At 36.3% G+C, this 16,956-nt stretch overlaps 1 protein-coding gene and 1 pseudogene across 1 annotated transcript in view; both read left to right on the forward strand.

Annotated features, from left to right (window-relative positions):
- The first annotated feature begins 7,584 nt into the window (after positions 1-7,584).
- Positions 7,585-16,956, forward strand: part of LOC139473348 (CCR4-NOT transcription complex subunit 9-like) — an 80,487-nt gene continuing 71,115 nt past the window's right edge. The window contains exons 1-2 of the mRNA XM_071255876.1: positions 7,585-7,736; positions 13,882-14,003. Coding sequence (XP_071111977.1) covers positions 7,704-7,736; positions 13,882-14,003 — 155 coding nt within the window. The 5' untranslated portion in view covers positions 7,585-7,703. The remainder of the gene's footprint in view (positions 7,737-13,881; positions 14,004-16,956) is intronic.
- LOC139473395 (uncharacterized) lies at positions 14,587-16,762 on the forward strand (annotated as a pseudogene).

A 16,956-nucleotide genomic window follows, 5' to 3' on the forward strand; every position in this document is an offset into this window, starting at 1 on the left:
TATATGTGTGATCTTCCATCGGAGTTTACGTGCAAACATCCCAAACGACGTGTGTAAGGTACACTGTGAGTGGTTCTCTATTTGTCTGCCATATGTTCACCCTCTGCTTACAATTAGTTACACCGAAAATTGCTATTTTTTAGAAATTGAGGAACTTGTGTGTTTTACTTTCGTCAGCAAACACAAAATTATGATCGAATATGAAAAATGATAAAATTATAAAGAAAAATCGGACTGCATGCCGTTCAACGTGAAGTGCCAAAAGTCAACAATGACATCTCCCAATGAATGTAAACAATTAAGCCACGCCCACCGAGGCGCACTACTGCGGAATGTCGGGGAATCCCAATATAACAGTCGAGGGAATTCCCTTTCTGCTCACGTGTATCGTCAAGCACAGGACATTTCTTCCGGACATATTTTTTTCCGGTTGGTTACAGCCTGACTATTGCAGTTCTTTTCGCCTCTTGCCTTATTGACAGGTCCAATGAACATTGTTTTGATCCTACTCTCCGTTGATTGGCTACTGACTGCGTTATGTCCATGAATTAAACGATCACCTGATTCATGTCACGCCACAGTATTCCTACACCTGGAATGTTTATCAATCTCGTCATTTTTGTCTGTTTTGATGTATACAACTGTTTTTGATTAAACTACTGTAGATAAAACATGTTTTACGTTGTCGAATTTAATTATAAGCATTGAATGTGTATTTTTTTTTTTTTTTTTTTTTTTTGGGGGGGGGGGGGGCATTGAGGTATGAATCGAAAAACCGATGTGCAAACTGTAAGAATACGCGAAGACAAATACACAGCGAGCATACCTCAATGAACAAAAAAAATACATTCAATCCTTAAACATTTATACAAAAGTCATATTATTATAGAAAAGCAAGTCATACATATTAAACACAGCCAATCCTTAAATATTTTTTTTCAATTTGAAGTTAACACGATATACGGCCTTTCCATTGGACGAGAGGTCGGTCACGTGACCGCGAAATTGACGTTCATAGTGTATGAACGACACAATTTGACGTTCATACGTTTTTCACGAGACCTTGTTCTTGAAATGACGTAAACACTGACGGACTACTTCCACATTCCTGGGGAAACCCCTGGGTATTCCCTAGCAGGAAAACATACATAAGCGTTCTTTCTGATCATTCACTCTCTCAGAACCTATATATATTCTTGGTCTCGGCGTTTCAGTATACATTTAAGGATTACAGTTGTATTTGTTGACGTTCATCAGCTGATGAACGGCAACAAATACAACTTCAATCCTTGTATTGGCAGATACATAACTCATTACAAAAAAATCCATTAAACATCAAACTTTAATTATTGAAGGCGAACTATATCAACGCGGGGAGTCTTGACGTCGCGATGTGATCCGTCCAAACGTTCCATTTGGAGTGACATTCCTTGGTTTTACAAACGGCAGAAAATGGTGGCTACCCCAATGTCATTCGCTTGAAATACAAGTTGCACCCAGTAAAGTTAGCGTGGGAAATGGAAAGAAATCCAGACCCGGCTCGTGTTGAAAATGGATACTTACTAACGTTTTGTGTGTTAGAGTCATAATACGGCTTCGATGCCGTGGATTACCGCTTGAGGCGGCGCGGGTGGATTTACTGAGGCACTATAGTGTGGAGCTCGGTGATTTCTTTTGGTAAGTCAATTTCTTTATTCAACGTCCCGAGGAGGCCACAAGCCTATAGTACAGTCATGATTGCAGGAGCAACTGGCACAATCATATAATTTCCAAACTTGATTTTCTTTGTATAAAAGAATGATATATGTACATAGAAAGATTTCTTATGGTTTTAGTGTTGCTAGTGGTCATTAGTAGTTTAAACTTAAATGTACAATGGTTTACATGAAAATATTTTGGTAAATATACTTTTCTTAGTTCATCATAATGCGGACATACTAGTAAAAAGTGATACTCGTCCTCAAATAATCCTAGGTCACATAGTGGACAGAGTCTATTTTCTCTCGGAATTTTTTGATATCTACCTTTTTCAATTAAAAGATCGTGTGATGAACATCGGAATCTTGCACGTGCTACACTAAATTTTCTAAGACTAAAGATATTGCTCTGCAATGATATATGACTTGAAACTGCTATATAACAGGGACTTTGGTGAACGCGTTAGAGTTGCATTCCATGACTGAAAATATAAAACTTTTAATCTTTGTGTTATAGCATTTATGAACAACTTTGGATAAGCAATATGTTCTAATTTAAAAATGTAACCAAAACCACAATTATTCAGCAGGTCGGTTACCCAATTTGTTTTGCCATTGCTATCATACAAATACATCATATTGTAACATTTCTTAGGGAATCTTGATGTGGGCATAATTAGTAGTCTTATCCAATATTTTATTATTTTCAGACGAGCTTCTATACACAAAGGGACTCGTCCACATTCACCATAAACCATCACGTTTGGGCTATTCATTTTAACTCCTAAATATTTCTTACAATCATATAAATGAACTTTTTCCAAAGCATCTATTTGTCTAAATCCCCAAATTTCTGCCCCATATAAAAGAATGGGTTTAATTTTCGTGTCAAATATTTTAAAATATATTTTATAGTTTACAGCCCCAACATTTTTTAAACTACTGAACATGCCCAACAATATTTTCTTTCCCTGTACAGCAGCATTATTTCCATGTGTATTCCATGCCAACGTATTGGAAAAATACACACCTACATATTTATAACCCTTAACTACTTCTAAACACTGACCTTTAAATAACCACTTTTCAGACCTTGATAAATTGCCACCTTTTTTTTAAAACAACGATTTTTGTCTTATTTGTATTAATTTTCAAATTAAACTTATTACAATGAACTTCTAATTCTGCTATTTGTTTCTGCAATCCTTTCACCGTAGTAAAAAACATGATAATGTCATCAGCAAATAACAGAAGAAATAGCTTGACAATGACTGGATGAAGTTGTATACCATCTGTACAGTTCTGATGAACAGCTGTAGCTAGTTCATTAATAAAGAAGACAAACAAAAAAGGGCTAAGTATACATCCCTGGCGTACACCAGTGCTGCAGTCAAAAGCGGTGGACATTACACCATTATATCTTACACATGCTTTTACATTTTTATGTATGTTACATAATAGTTTTCCCATTTTACTGCTCAGGCCATCCTTGGTAAATAACATCCATAATTTACTTCTATCCACAGAATCAAAAGCTTTATAGAAATCAACAAATAAAACGTAAAGTTTGCTTGATATATAGGGCTTACTGAGAATATACAAAATAAAAATATTGTCGTGGTTTAGTATCCTTCCCTAAATCCTGCTTGTGCCTCGCTGATTTTATCTGTAGCGTTGGACAAAAAAACTAGTCTTTTATAGATGATATACAAGAAAGCTTAACTAAATATACTAAGAAGTGTAATACCTCGATAATTGTCAGTCATATTTGGGTCACCATTTCTTGAATAGGGGTATGATAATACCAACATCCCAACATTTAGGAGAGTAAGATTTTACAAGCATTAAATTAAAAATTACCAGTAGGTATGGCGTTGATAAATCTTCAGCATATTTGAAAAACTCCGGGATAAGGTTATCTATTCCTGCAGATTTATTATTTTTAAGATGCCGAATGCTTACTCTTATCTCATCTTCTGAAATTGGTGAGATCCAAGATATCCCTTGTAATATCATTCTCAACAGTATTTTCCAAAACTGACTCGAAATAATTATGAAAATCATTAACATCTGAGCCATTCTCTTCTGATCTATCGTCAAATGATCCCTTAAAATGGTTAAACCAGTCTTCCAATTTTATCGTATTAAACGCAAAGTTAGTATATTTTAAACTTTTTAACACTTCCCAAAACTTTTTGGGGTTATCGTTAGAATTTTCTAATAGTTTTAATTTCTCTCCGTTATATGCTTCTATTCTTTCTTTGGTAAGTCGAGCATTCTCTGTTATAGCTTCGAATGGACGCTTCATTTCGGTGACCCGACATATACATGATCTGTCTGAATTCAAAGCCTGCATCGTCACGCCGAAGACCCGGGTTCGATTCCCGTCATGGGTACAACGTGTGAAGCCCATTTCTGGTGTCCCCCGATTGCTAAAAGCGGCGTAAAACCATACTCACTCACACAAAGCCTACATCATTCATAGCCTAATGTGATGTCGCTCTCAGTTTTCCCTAAAATATTTTTAATGTTTTTTTTGGACATTGGGGAATTCTCCTAAAGTATACTGAGTCAAATTAAAAACTTCACATTTTTAAAAGTAATCCCATATATGATATACAACGGACAAATGTATCAGAGAAGGTAATTTTCAATCAAGGATTTTAATTAACGGTGGTAACCATAATTTGTTCCAAGCACCTACGGTATTCGGTAATAACATCAACAGTTTAAATCATAAGTCCCAAGCACGAGAATCACAAGTTCAGTAGCGTGTATGGCCGCCATGTGCGTTGACAACTGCCACACAACGCCTCCGCATGGACCTTGTGATGCTTGTGAACACATGATTGGGAAGACGACGCCATTGTTGCTGCAAAATGGTGCCAAGATCTTGCAAATTCTGTGGTTGGTTCTGGAGAGTGCCAGACTTCTGCCAAGAGTATCCAAGACGTGTTCGATGGGATTGACGTCGGGAGACCTTGACGGCCAGTCTATGACGTTGACTCCCGCATTCAGAAGGAAATTCCTTGTCGAAATTGCTGTGTGGGGTCTGGCATTGTCGTGTTAGAAGATCAAACCGGGTCCATGTGCTGCCATAAAAGGCAGAAGTTCTGGTGCCAATACCTGGTCGGGGTAAGCAGCAGCGTTGAGGTTGCCACGGATGACAAGACGCCTGGCACGTGCATTGCCACAGAAAGCACCCAACACCATGACACTTCCGCCTCGAAATCTGTCAACTTACAGTACACAACACTGGGCGTAACGTTCATGACGGCGCCTCCACACCCTCGCCCTACCAGATTTAATCGGGATTAAAGATATCTGTATTTTATTTAAAGATATCAATAATGTTTTTAAGATATCAAAACATAATTAAAGATATCTTAAATTCATTCCTGATATCCATAATAAAATTACTGATATCTTAAAATGTTACGGTGATATTAACAAATTAGTTTGTGATATCTCTAAATGTATTTAAGATATCATTAAACAATTACCATCCTACTGTACATATAGATATATTAGAAATCAATTCAAGATACCTTAAATTCAATTTAAGATATCTTGAAATGAGTTATACATATCCACAAATGCATTACAGATATCTTTTATTCAATTAGAGATATCTTTAATTAAATTAGAGATATCTTTAATCAAATTCAAGATATCATTAATTCTGAACGTTACTGATATCAAAAATCCAATTATAGATATCAATAATAATTTTCATGATATCTTTATATCCATTATTGATATCAGTAACCTTATCTAAGTAACATTTTAATGTAACATCTTTAATAATGGCAACAATTGAAGATATCAATAATTAATTATTGATATCTGTACTTAGTTTCGAGATATCAGGAATTGAGTTACTGACCTCATAACAAAACATGACATTTTGATATCTTCAAATCATATTTTGATATCAATAATCGATTTTACGATATCAGCAATTCTTTTCGAGATATCAATGATACGCTTCACCATATCCTTAATTCATTTCGTTATATCTTAAATTTTATTGCAGATATCTACAATTATCTGTATTTAAGATATCTTTCATTCCATTCACGATATCTTCAATTCAATTCAGGATATCTTTAAAAGAACTGAAGATATCTGTAATTCCGTAATAATCAAGATAAAAGAAATAGTTAAGGCAACTAATGCAGTAAACATTATGGACATGATTATCACACCCTCCAGGACGCATATGGATGAATTCTATTGCTTTTACATAATTGTATAAAACTATTTAAAAAGCAATTACTCAAAATTGTAATGTGTTCAGTCATATATGAAAAAGTGTGCTTCGTACAATTCCCTCAGCGTAATCCGTTCAACCGGATCACAAGGTTGTTGACTTTCAGTATTCCTCCTTTCAACGCCTAAAGATAATCAAGTTTAAAGAAATAGTTAAATCAATTCAGTGAACATCATAGAAACTATGTAAACGAAGAATCGTGTCAAAAATGCAATTTGACTTGGATAGTATCAAAACAACTGCATTGTTGAATTTATCGCATTAAACAACATAATGAATTATTGGCTTGGAGGTACATTAGGCCTATATACATCTGATGTGCACATTTTATTTGGTGTGTTCTACAATTTTTATTCTAAAACTTTGCAATTTTATTTTACCGTGCTGCTTTTCTGGTTTGATCCGTTGAAAATGGAGAGTAAGATTCATATCTGGTGTTCAGCGATTCCATATCGTGATACAGCATGCTTGTAACGGCAGAGACGTTGACTGTACTGCTGGCAGTTGGGGTATGGCGGAAACGCGGGAAACGTTGACCCATTTTCGTGTAGCGAGGTCTGTCGGGAGCGTCGGGGACAGGCCTACAGCATATGCCTATGTGCGGGAAACGTTGACCCAGTTTCTATGTGGAGAGATATTAGCACCTTTGGACAATGTGAATAACTGACGTGTGAGGCTACAGGAGTACACATATTACCATTAGGGAGGTTACTCTCACAGAGAAGTATGGTTCATGGTTAAAAGTCACATACGCACTCACAAGGCTGCGGGTTTCAATTTTAACAACATCTGCATGTCTCCATAGGTCTACTTCATTATAAAATAATATTACAATAATTTAATAATTTAGACTTTGAAAAGATTAATTATGAAAAAATATCAATAACTTTACATCACTACGATTGTGTCAACTTGATTCCCCAGAAAACAATAACAAATATTTCAGAAAGTCATTGTGAAAACATATTACTAGTTTCGTTGTCATTATTTGTTTTTAAGTTTGTTTTCTACTCTTTATATTACACAATTATTTAAACTTAAATGTGCCATATTGTCATTCCTGATTTTGAAGGCACCACATGTAAATTACAGTTTGTTTTATCTTCTGGGTTACTCAGTATAGGTGTCTGCTACAACATTCCTTTGCACCGTGTTGATCTGGGATCAAAGTTATCCTGTTGTTTGGCCTGAAGTGGCTCCCACACCGTCACGCACCCAGGCACACTCAATCCTAAACGCAGTCATCGCAAGATCACATAAAACAGCAGTGCAGTAGATCCATGTATAATATATGTAGAATCTAAATTTCAGAATATAATGTGGAATTATTACACGGTGAATGAAGTCCCGTGTACACTCTTCTATTTCTTATGACGTGCAATATATGGTGCCTTATTTGGCAAGAAGGTTTTTCTGCCGTTTTGACGCTGTGCCGTTTCATCGTGATACTGATGTATTGCATAATACAATGACGTGATTTGAGTTAGTCACGAAATTACTTCTCGATGCTTCGATGTCATCAAGCAAATCTTCATTTTCTTCAACGCGTTACTGGTTTTAGTCCATTTCATTGTCTTCCGTTCCTGGCATTGTGTTGTCGGCGCGCGCGAATACATCCAGTGATCGAAAACTGCGGAAAACTGAAATCCGACTTCCGGTTACTATCGTCGCCTGCATTTGCGGTCTTAGTGTGTTCGCTTTTATGTTCGGTTTATGTTAGAAGATTGGGGAAAATGACAATGAATGCGCTTGGTCAACAACAGCAGGTGATTTGTTTTTGTGTTGTATCAAATGCTGCTATAAAGCTTCTAAACGTTTGTCAACAAACCATAAACGACACATCCCCTTCAACTGTTTGTTAAATGATTATAAAGTTTCTTCAGGCAAGGCGTACTGCTAGGTGCACAACTCTTATTGTATTTGTAATAGCAAGTCCATACAATTTATGAATGAAAGAGGATTTTAAAAACTATCTTTCCAAGGCTTTGTGATACATCAGTATTGCAACAAACTTTAATCTTCCAGTTTCAGTAGATTCATTTTTGCACAACAAGCTGTAGAAGTCTCCTTCCGTCCACTCCACAAACTTGAACACATTTCATATTTGTAAAAAAAAACTGACACACTTTATCTCAAATAAGAAACTTTCTTTAACAAATATTTTTTAACCACAAATGTATATACAGTCTTTTTACATGAGTATATTGCTTTACAGTAAGGAAACATGTTGGTTTGGAATATAGGGCCTAATGTCATTATTAATGAAGTCTTTGCTCACCAGAAAACCAGTTTGTCCATTTCAAAGCCAAAGGAATGCTCAGCATTCCTACAACAAGACAAAAACAATTCATTAAACATCATGAATGTTGTACCATGTCAATATTGATAACAACATATTTTATGAAATAGTTATTTAGACATATTTAAAGGCCTGCGTAGTACGTACCCTATAAATAGTGGACCTCTCCCAAAGATGGCAGTGACAATTTTGACTTTAAAGGGGCACTGATCTAACGCCATTCCCCGGACTGGTTGTTGCCTTTGTTATTGTTTTTTCCCCCGTGAGTACCCGGATGATACGTAACGCAACTGAGCGTGACCAGAGACTGGGCTACCGTCTGCAAGGACAACTAAATAAACTTGGAGGCTGGAGGCAATATTTGTTTTACGCATTTTTGCATAAACACTGATTGGTTAACTGTGATCTATAAAGATTCGACAAAGGGCGCATGTTAAATGATTTCTTCAGCCTAAACAAACAGACAAAAAGAACGGCGGAGCTCATCGGAAGTCGTAATTTGGAAATACCCCAGATGGTTATAGTTTAATACTAAAAAAAGTATCCATGCAGTGAAAGCATTTTCGGATTTCGGATTGTGTAATACGATTACTACTCCCTTGTTGTCATACACGTTTTCTCGTATAACCCTACACTTGTGTATTTGTCGTCATTCACTTGATGCTCAGTTAATGAATTTATTACAGGTACAATTAGTGGTAGCACCACTTAAATTACCTGACAAAGGTTCTCATTTGGCATTTATTGTGTCTGGGGTAATTATTCAATCTAAATCCAGGTTTGAAGTGAGGTTATGTAATATGCACGTGGCAGCCCAGCAAGAGATGAATGATCAGTTGATTTACTTTTTTTGTAAATCAACGGATCGTTCCTAGTCATCAAAGGATTAACAGAAAATACGTTGATTGATTAATCACTGTTATCTTGCACAGTGGATATGTCAAAAGTGAGTGTTTACATGTCTAGGTTTACTAAAACAAAGGGAATACACTTATATCATGGCGTGAAGTGCCGATGTAAAAACAACATACAATTTGTTCAAAGGGTTAACTGATAATACGTTGATTGGTTGCTCATTGTTATCAAACTCAATGGATTTTTTAGGAACCGTCGACGTAATGAAAATAGTTGTCACGTGGCCTTTCTCAGCCGACCCTTGAGACTTGACACCCGAAACGATATATATCTTTTAGAATATTTGATAGTTAAAGAGACAAGTGACATCGAATAAGTTATTTTGTATAGCTGCAGACAAGTGGGATATTATTCCTTTGTGTAGATATTCACGGATACATTCCTCGAATAAGGAAGCTGCCTATTTATACACATAAATTTGGTAAGTTGTAATTATGGTATTTGCATTTTGTTTTCCTTCATTTGAACCGATTCGTTCTTGTTTTTCTACGTCTTGGTTGGGAATTTCTTCAATGCGCGATAGACGTTGTTTTCACAGGTCATTTCCTTTGTAAGCGTGTATAGATTACCGTCAATTTGTAAAATGTGATTCTCTCAGGCAATTTTTAAAATGTGTAAATATTTCAGTCATTTTGACTAAAAAATCTGTCCAGATTGATTAAGACGATCAAAAGGGCCTACAAACATCACAACAGATTATTATGTAGGATTAGAAGCCAAACAACATAGAAATGTACTTTTCAACGTAACATTTTCAGTCTCTTGGTGATGACATTAAACATCAAAATGTTTGGAATTCGTTATCATAATAATACAGATGGAAATGTTTTTCAGTCACTTTGTAAAATAACTGAATATTTAGACGTTTAATAAATATGTTACACATTTTGACAGTAAAAAAATATACACAGTATAAAAAAAGCAATGCTCAGGTGAAATATTTACTTTGTGTTGCAAGTCAAAATAGTGTAAACGAAAATCGCAAATTACCGAGCAAGTGACTTATCAAAACTTCGTCACCATAACCGATGCTACCCACAAAGATGCCTACATTTCCTTATTATCTCGAAAACTGTATTTCATTTTGTTGATCAATGTGACCATACGCTCTTATTACTACCGGTATCCATAAAAGTGACTAATGCGCTTACGAATGGCGCAACAGAGGTCGCGAGCTAGTCTAGATTTCTGCTCTACATCCGGGTACTCACTGGGAAAAAACAATAACAAAGGCAACAACCAGTCCCGGGGAATTGCGTTAGATCAGTGCCCCTTTAAGCCGTTGAAATGGTACTTCACTTGGACTGCTCTTTTGAAAATACTGCTAGTTCAAAGGCATATCCGGTCCATTTATTCCAGGTATTACTGAGAGTAAATCATCCTATAAGTAGCTTTTTGAAATAGCAATCATACATAGATATCTTGAAAAGTAATTTGGAATTTCCCAATAAAGTTGTTAGGTGAGAAGGTGTAGCCAAGTACTGTAAACACAGCCGGGTCGTGAAGGGTAGTGTAGATCGATGGCTATCTGGGGCCATTACCTCTGTTACCACAAGTGTTTCAATGCAAGAGAATAATGGTAGATGAAGGAAATGTTGGTAAAGAGACAAACATGTGAAAATACTTAAAAATAGTAAGTATTTGTCCAATTTATACACCATACATAACCAGAAAATGTTCAGCTCTGAGACAAGACAGAAGGATGACACACTGCAGGTAGCATAAGAGGGACATAATGCCCTTCTGTGTGAAAACATGACTATGGATGCCTAAGACTGACAGGGAGGAGTATGTTAGACATCAGTGGGAGAATGTGTAGAGACATTATTATTTGCAAAGATTGAATGATTGATAATTATTTAACATTTTGTTTTATTTTGTTAATTTCTATAAAATAAGACATTTTTTAATATTATTTTTATACTGTAATCTTGTCGCACATTAATTTGCAGTATAAGTTATAAAAATGAAGAAACGAAAAGAATTCGATATAGTAGAAGAAGAAACATTCACAAAGTTTATTGTTAGAGTGTGATGTCGATATTTTGTAGTTGACAGTATGCAATTATTTGAATGTTATTTCAACAATTGTTAGGAAAATGTCCTGTAGAATTTTTGATCATTTCTTCACTCACCTAAATTTACATTAGAAGTGCCATATGATGACTTACGGCACATGCCTACACAGCCACATGGCCAGAGCAGAGATCTCTATAAGCGTCATATTTCAGCCACCCCTCCGCTCTGCTTGGAAGGCTTACAATTTTCTCCCATGGGAGAAATACTCGGGCCTTCAAGTGAGTGTCAAGACAAATGATTTTGAACTGATCTGGATTTTAGCTGGTACCATGTTTTCATTTTAATAACTTTTTAACATGTATTACCAGTGTTGAAGATAGTAATGAAATAAAAATATTGTTTTGAAAGTGAAGACACCACAAAATGAAACCTTGAAATCTGAAATCTTGTCGGAAAAAAATTGGAATTGGAGTTAGTATACATTGTTAATAAAACAGAACAAACAAATTTTAACATAATTAACTAATCACCAAAAGCAGATGACTTTCACTTTGAAAGGGATATGAGATAATAAACCAAAAAAGGCATTATTTCAATCATTTGAGCAACCGCTTGCAAATAATTTAATAAAATAGACATTGACTTTCTTTTTCTTTTAATCCTATTATTTTTAGCCACTGGGTGATGATGATAGAGCATAAACATGTATGGTAATAAAATGGCATTGGTATTCGTTATCATTATATTATATAATAATTGTAAAATAACTGAAATATTTTTGCGTTTTGTAAATTGTCTAAATACAACATATAGAGTATGTTAAGTTCACAACTTATTTCACGTACACGTTGAGTTATATGCCATTGGCAACACACACCCACCTTCACAGGCTTCAGTCAATTAGCACCTGTGGACAAAGTAAGTTAAAGTAATTTATTTACACTGAAGAGTGATATATGTATATGATAAAAATATTCTTAAGTGTGCCATCGGCTGAAAAAAATGTTTCTATGTGCATCAATATTTCAAATAATTGACAAACTACAGAGGGAAAAAGTAAACAAACCTTTGTGCCCACTCTGGAATATCTTCTGAAAGGGACCAGTCATTGTTTTCTACTCAAATGCTTGGTGGACAAAGCCAGAACACGTAAAACAATAGCCCCTCCTGAGAGCGAAATTAAACCATGGTTTTAAGTACTGCAGAGTTCAGTCCCTTGCTGAATCACTCAGTGTGGACTTGCTACAATTTGTAAAGAATGTTACTATTATACCAAAGAATGTTACTATTGTACCTAAATGGATGAAAGAGTTCGGACAAAATATGGCAAAATATTTCCTTTGCTTCAGATAGTTTTATGAACCATTGAATATTTACTCACATTGTAATAATTGTTATTGGATGTTTATGATTTCTTTTTCGGTAATTAATGAATATTAACGCCTATGTATTGCAGTATGTTCAAATGAACCAAAAGTGGGGTATAAGTAGCCAAACTCCATTTCCGAATTGCACAAGACCAGGGGAGACATGTCATCACCTGATGACTCTGGTTAAGGCAGCTGGAGGGACAGAACTTTCTGGTTTAAATTATTTTCTGAATTAGGCACATGTTTCTTAAACTGGAAGTGATGTCATTATGTCAGAAGTGCATATAAAAACTTTCTTATTGTGATAGTTGGAGGTATGGGACTTGCTCATAACAGAAGTGAAACCATTCATTCTGTAACTGGTTTCAGATTTTACTGCATTTGGCACAGGCAGTGTACTTCCCAAACCAGAAATGAAGTTATTATCCTTGATGTGATGTCATTGCAGTCTGCCTTCAGGTTCCCCATGTCTATGGGCCGATGCCTATTTCGAACACTGATAGGTATTCTTTCTTGAAACTCTGCACACACAAAGAACATGATGTCAACTGGTACCTTTTGTGGTTTACGTAATTTTAGAATTTATGTTTTCTCTGTGACCAAGGCAACAAGTCTGATTTTGAGTCTGCGCATAGTCGTGTGTACCTGACATGGAAACATAAAGTTTCGAATCCCATTTTCATGGTATTATTTTGATAGCTCAATATCTACTCTTGTATGTGGACAGGCAGATTAGATAGAAATTCTCCTCTCAAGTTGGACTAAAGTAACAGTCAGATGATTTGTTCTTTTGAAGTTGTAGGGGGGGGGGGGGGGGGGGGGGTGATTTGTCATCTCCTGATGACTCTTGTTGCAAATGTCAAATAAACTGTTAACTAACACCAATGCGCCATACCATAGTATATGTGTATATATGTGTATCTCAGCCTCTGCAGAATCCAATATCTAAGAAACACTAAAATTTGAATTCCTGCCATTTGTAAATTAGCCCATCCCTTAGGTTTTGTATTCGATACTAGGTTGGCCCATTGGGCTTATATAAAAAATATGGCGACCAGGGGTATATGTCAACTTCTAATGACTCTTGTTTATGATCTAATTCAGGTGAGTTGCACCACTGGTACTCTATTTTGGATAGATTTGGTACTGGTGATATTGACTATGAGTTCTAGTCAGCTTGGAACCTACTTTACCATATTTGTCTTTACATCAAGCCTTTTTCCTTTTATTAGAGAGTACTTAATGGCGTTGCTTCTGTTTTTACATGATGTACAACCTCTGTTCCATACTTGTTGCTTTTGTTTTTAGCCGAGACTCTTGACCCCACAACAACCAACTGTGCTGCCTCAAGTGGATAGAGAGCGAATATATCAATGGATCAATGAGCTCACCAGTCCAGACAGCCGTGAAAATGCTCTGCTTGAACTTAGGTATGGTGTACAAAAAAAGTATCGTCAAGTCAAACAAGTTCATCTACATGTAACTTCGATCGGCCATTTAGAATGATAATTTTCGTGATATAAAACGAGAAATTACGGTACCTGCAGTTTTGATCTTCTTGCAACTCCGCTTTCGTTCGCTTGGACTGGAAAATGCTTCGTGTCAAGTTACCAAACGTAAGTTATAGCTCATATTAAGCAAACAACTACTTTTAACCCTAGGTCACTAATGTAACTTAATCAGCTCAAATAAAATGTCAGTTGTAATAAACTCACACGTTGTAAATTGACGGCACACCTATTGTCTGCTTGTTTACTTTCCTGGTGTAAATGTCATGTGACCAGACGTGTGATGTCCTAGCCAAAATTTAAAACCATGGAAACAAGTAAGGGTAATTTTTTATTGAAAATTTAATGCATTTTGAAAACTTCTGTCTCTGTAGTTTTGATGACATATAAAATTATAGCTTCATTTTGACAGGTTTTGACCAATGATTAACCAACCAGAAGAGACCAATATAGGCAATAATTGTCTGCAGCCCTAGACAAGGCATATAATTCTGTTTTGGATGGAATGGCAATTAGGAAAGCTGCCACTAGCTTTGCTGTTCCATTTTCTACGCCTCATGACAGTTATAGTGGGGAAATTTCTATTGAATGTAGTACCACTGGTAGAGAACCACTATTGTCCATAGAAGAAGAATAGGGACTATATGGCTATACTAGGGCTGAGGTTACTACTATTGCCAGAGACCTAGCAATTCATCTTGGAAAGAGGACAAAGGATGAACAACCCCTATCACTTCAGTGGTTCTATGGATTTATTCTATGTCATCTTGGAAAGAAGACAAAGGATGAGCAACCCCTATCACTTCAGTGGTTCTATGGATTTATTCTATGTCATCTTGGAAAGAAGACAAAGGATGAGCAACCCCTATCACTTCAGTGGTTCTATGGATTTATGAAGCGATGGCCTGATCTATCTGTGAAGAAGCTATGATCCCATTATCTCATTATTTAATGAGCTTGAACACATCATGGATAAGTACAACCTCATCGAATTTATAATGTTGATGAAAAGGGACTTATGGAGAATCATGTCCCACCATATGTAGTCACATCGAGTTACTCAGAGTACTCCAGCTGCAGTGACAACATCAAGATCAAGTACTGTTATAGGTTGCAGCAATGCGTCTGGTAGTTTCTATACCACCATATTTTGTATTCAAGGGCAAGAGGATGCGAGAAGAACTCCTTTCAGGAAGTACCCCTGGGGTGGCAGGCACTGTAAGCAACAGTGGCTGGTCAAACACAGAGATTTTTCAACACTATCTGCAGATAGTCCACTTCTTATTGTGTACGATGGTCATAGATCCCATGTATCTATTCCACTGATCAAATGGGCGTGTCGGCATCACATTATTTTGTTTGTACTGCCTGCACACACTTCCAATGTTTTACAGCCAATGGATGTTGGTTGCTTTGGACCTTTGATAAAATTTACAATAACCTCCTTCATACGTATATGTGGGAAAATGCATCTTGTTCAGTTGATAAACATTCGGTCTGTGAACTTGGCTGTAGAGCTTATAACCTGTCGCTGACATCAACAATTTTGCAATCCTCTTTCAGGAAATGTGGAGTCTACCCATTTGACAAGTCTTCCACCGCCAATATCAACTCTGCACCATCAACAGTTTTTAAGTCGACTGAACGTTCGCTGCATCCTGATACGGGTGTTATTGATTCAAGTGTGCCAGTTTGAGACAAGAATGTCACTTCACCTCCTGAGGGCATTGATGTAGCAGGATTCTTTAAAGACTTGACTACTGTACTTTTCAAAAAAGCCTTGCCCACTAAAATGAGAAATGTTTTGAGAGCTGTTGTCGAGGGCAAGGCCATCACCGAAGACGTCATTCTAAATAAAATTATTTCCCACCAGACTGTGAAATCGGCACCCCCAAAAAGCAAGCAAGCACCTAAACCATGTCAATCTTAAAATATAACTACTGTCACTGTCACAAATAAGTAAATCTGGAAATTCACAGACCAACGCGCATCAGGAGGATAGTTTTGATTCATACGATAGTGATGGGACAAGTGATGGAGAACTCTGCTGCAAATGTAACCAATTTGAGGTTCAAGCTAGTGTCTCATTAATAATTACAACATGGGAACAATGTACTCACCCTACATGTCCGCATTGGACACATTTTTGTTTCTGCATGCCAGTTCGTGTTGTGTGTCTACATTCTGAGAGGGAGGCCATGCCGCGAGTGTCAATTTCAGTGGAAATACCTGGATTTCTGAAATGTTTGTCATAAATAAACAAGTTTAGAGGCAAGATATTTGAATAATAGATCATATAAATATTACTGTGAATATTTAGCGACTTTTCATAAGGGATCGAACTTCCATGACACGAGGATAATAATCAAACCACTGGTAATATCTTTGACATTTGCCCTTTCTGAAATTTTGCTGGCTGAGGTAGCTCAAGTTCAGAAGTGAAACTATAATGTGTGGGGATATTTATCGTGTCTCGTCCATCTGTCTGTCCCTCAGTTTGTAATCATTTCATTTACGGGTGAAAAAACTCAAATAAACGTTCAGTACCTTTCAACATTACTTGGCTGTATGTCAAAGAGATCCTGAAATGGTGTTTTTCGCTATTTGCAGATGTTTTGCATTTTTATTTTTCGCTATTTCCATGGAAATAATTTGGACTCAAAATGGGTGGTGTTTTTTGTTTCTGGAGCACAACCATGAAAGACTTTTCATCCAAACCTGGAACAAGAAAAATATTAACCAAGGGCTGAAGTGGTGCCATTTGTTATTTAGAAAGTTTTCAAAATTTGCTTTTCCCCTGTTTTCGCTGATGCGAAAGGTTTCGTTGTTAAATATTTGAATATTTGAATACTTTAAGGCTGAAAGTGAAAGACAT

This window comes from Haliotis cracherodii, unplaced genomic scaffold (assembly GCF_022045235.1).
Source record: "Haliotis cracherodii isolate W230 unplaced genomic scaffold, xgHalCrac1.p SCAF_28, whole genome shotgun sequence".
Classification (NCBI taxonomy): Eukaryota; Metazoa; Mollusca; class Gastropoda; order Lepetellida; family Haliotidae; genus Haliotis; species Haliotis cracherodii.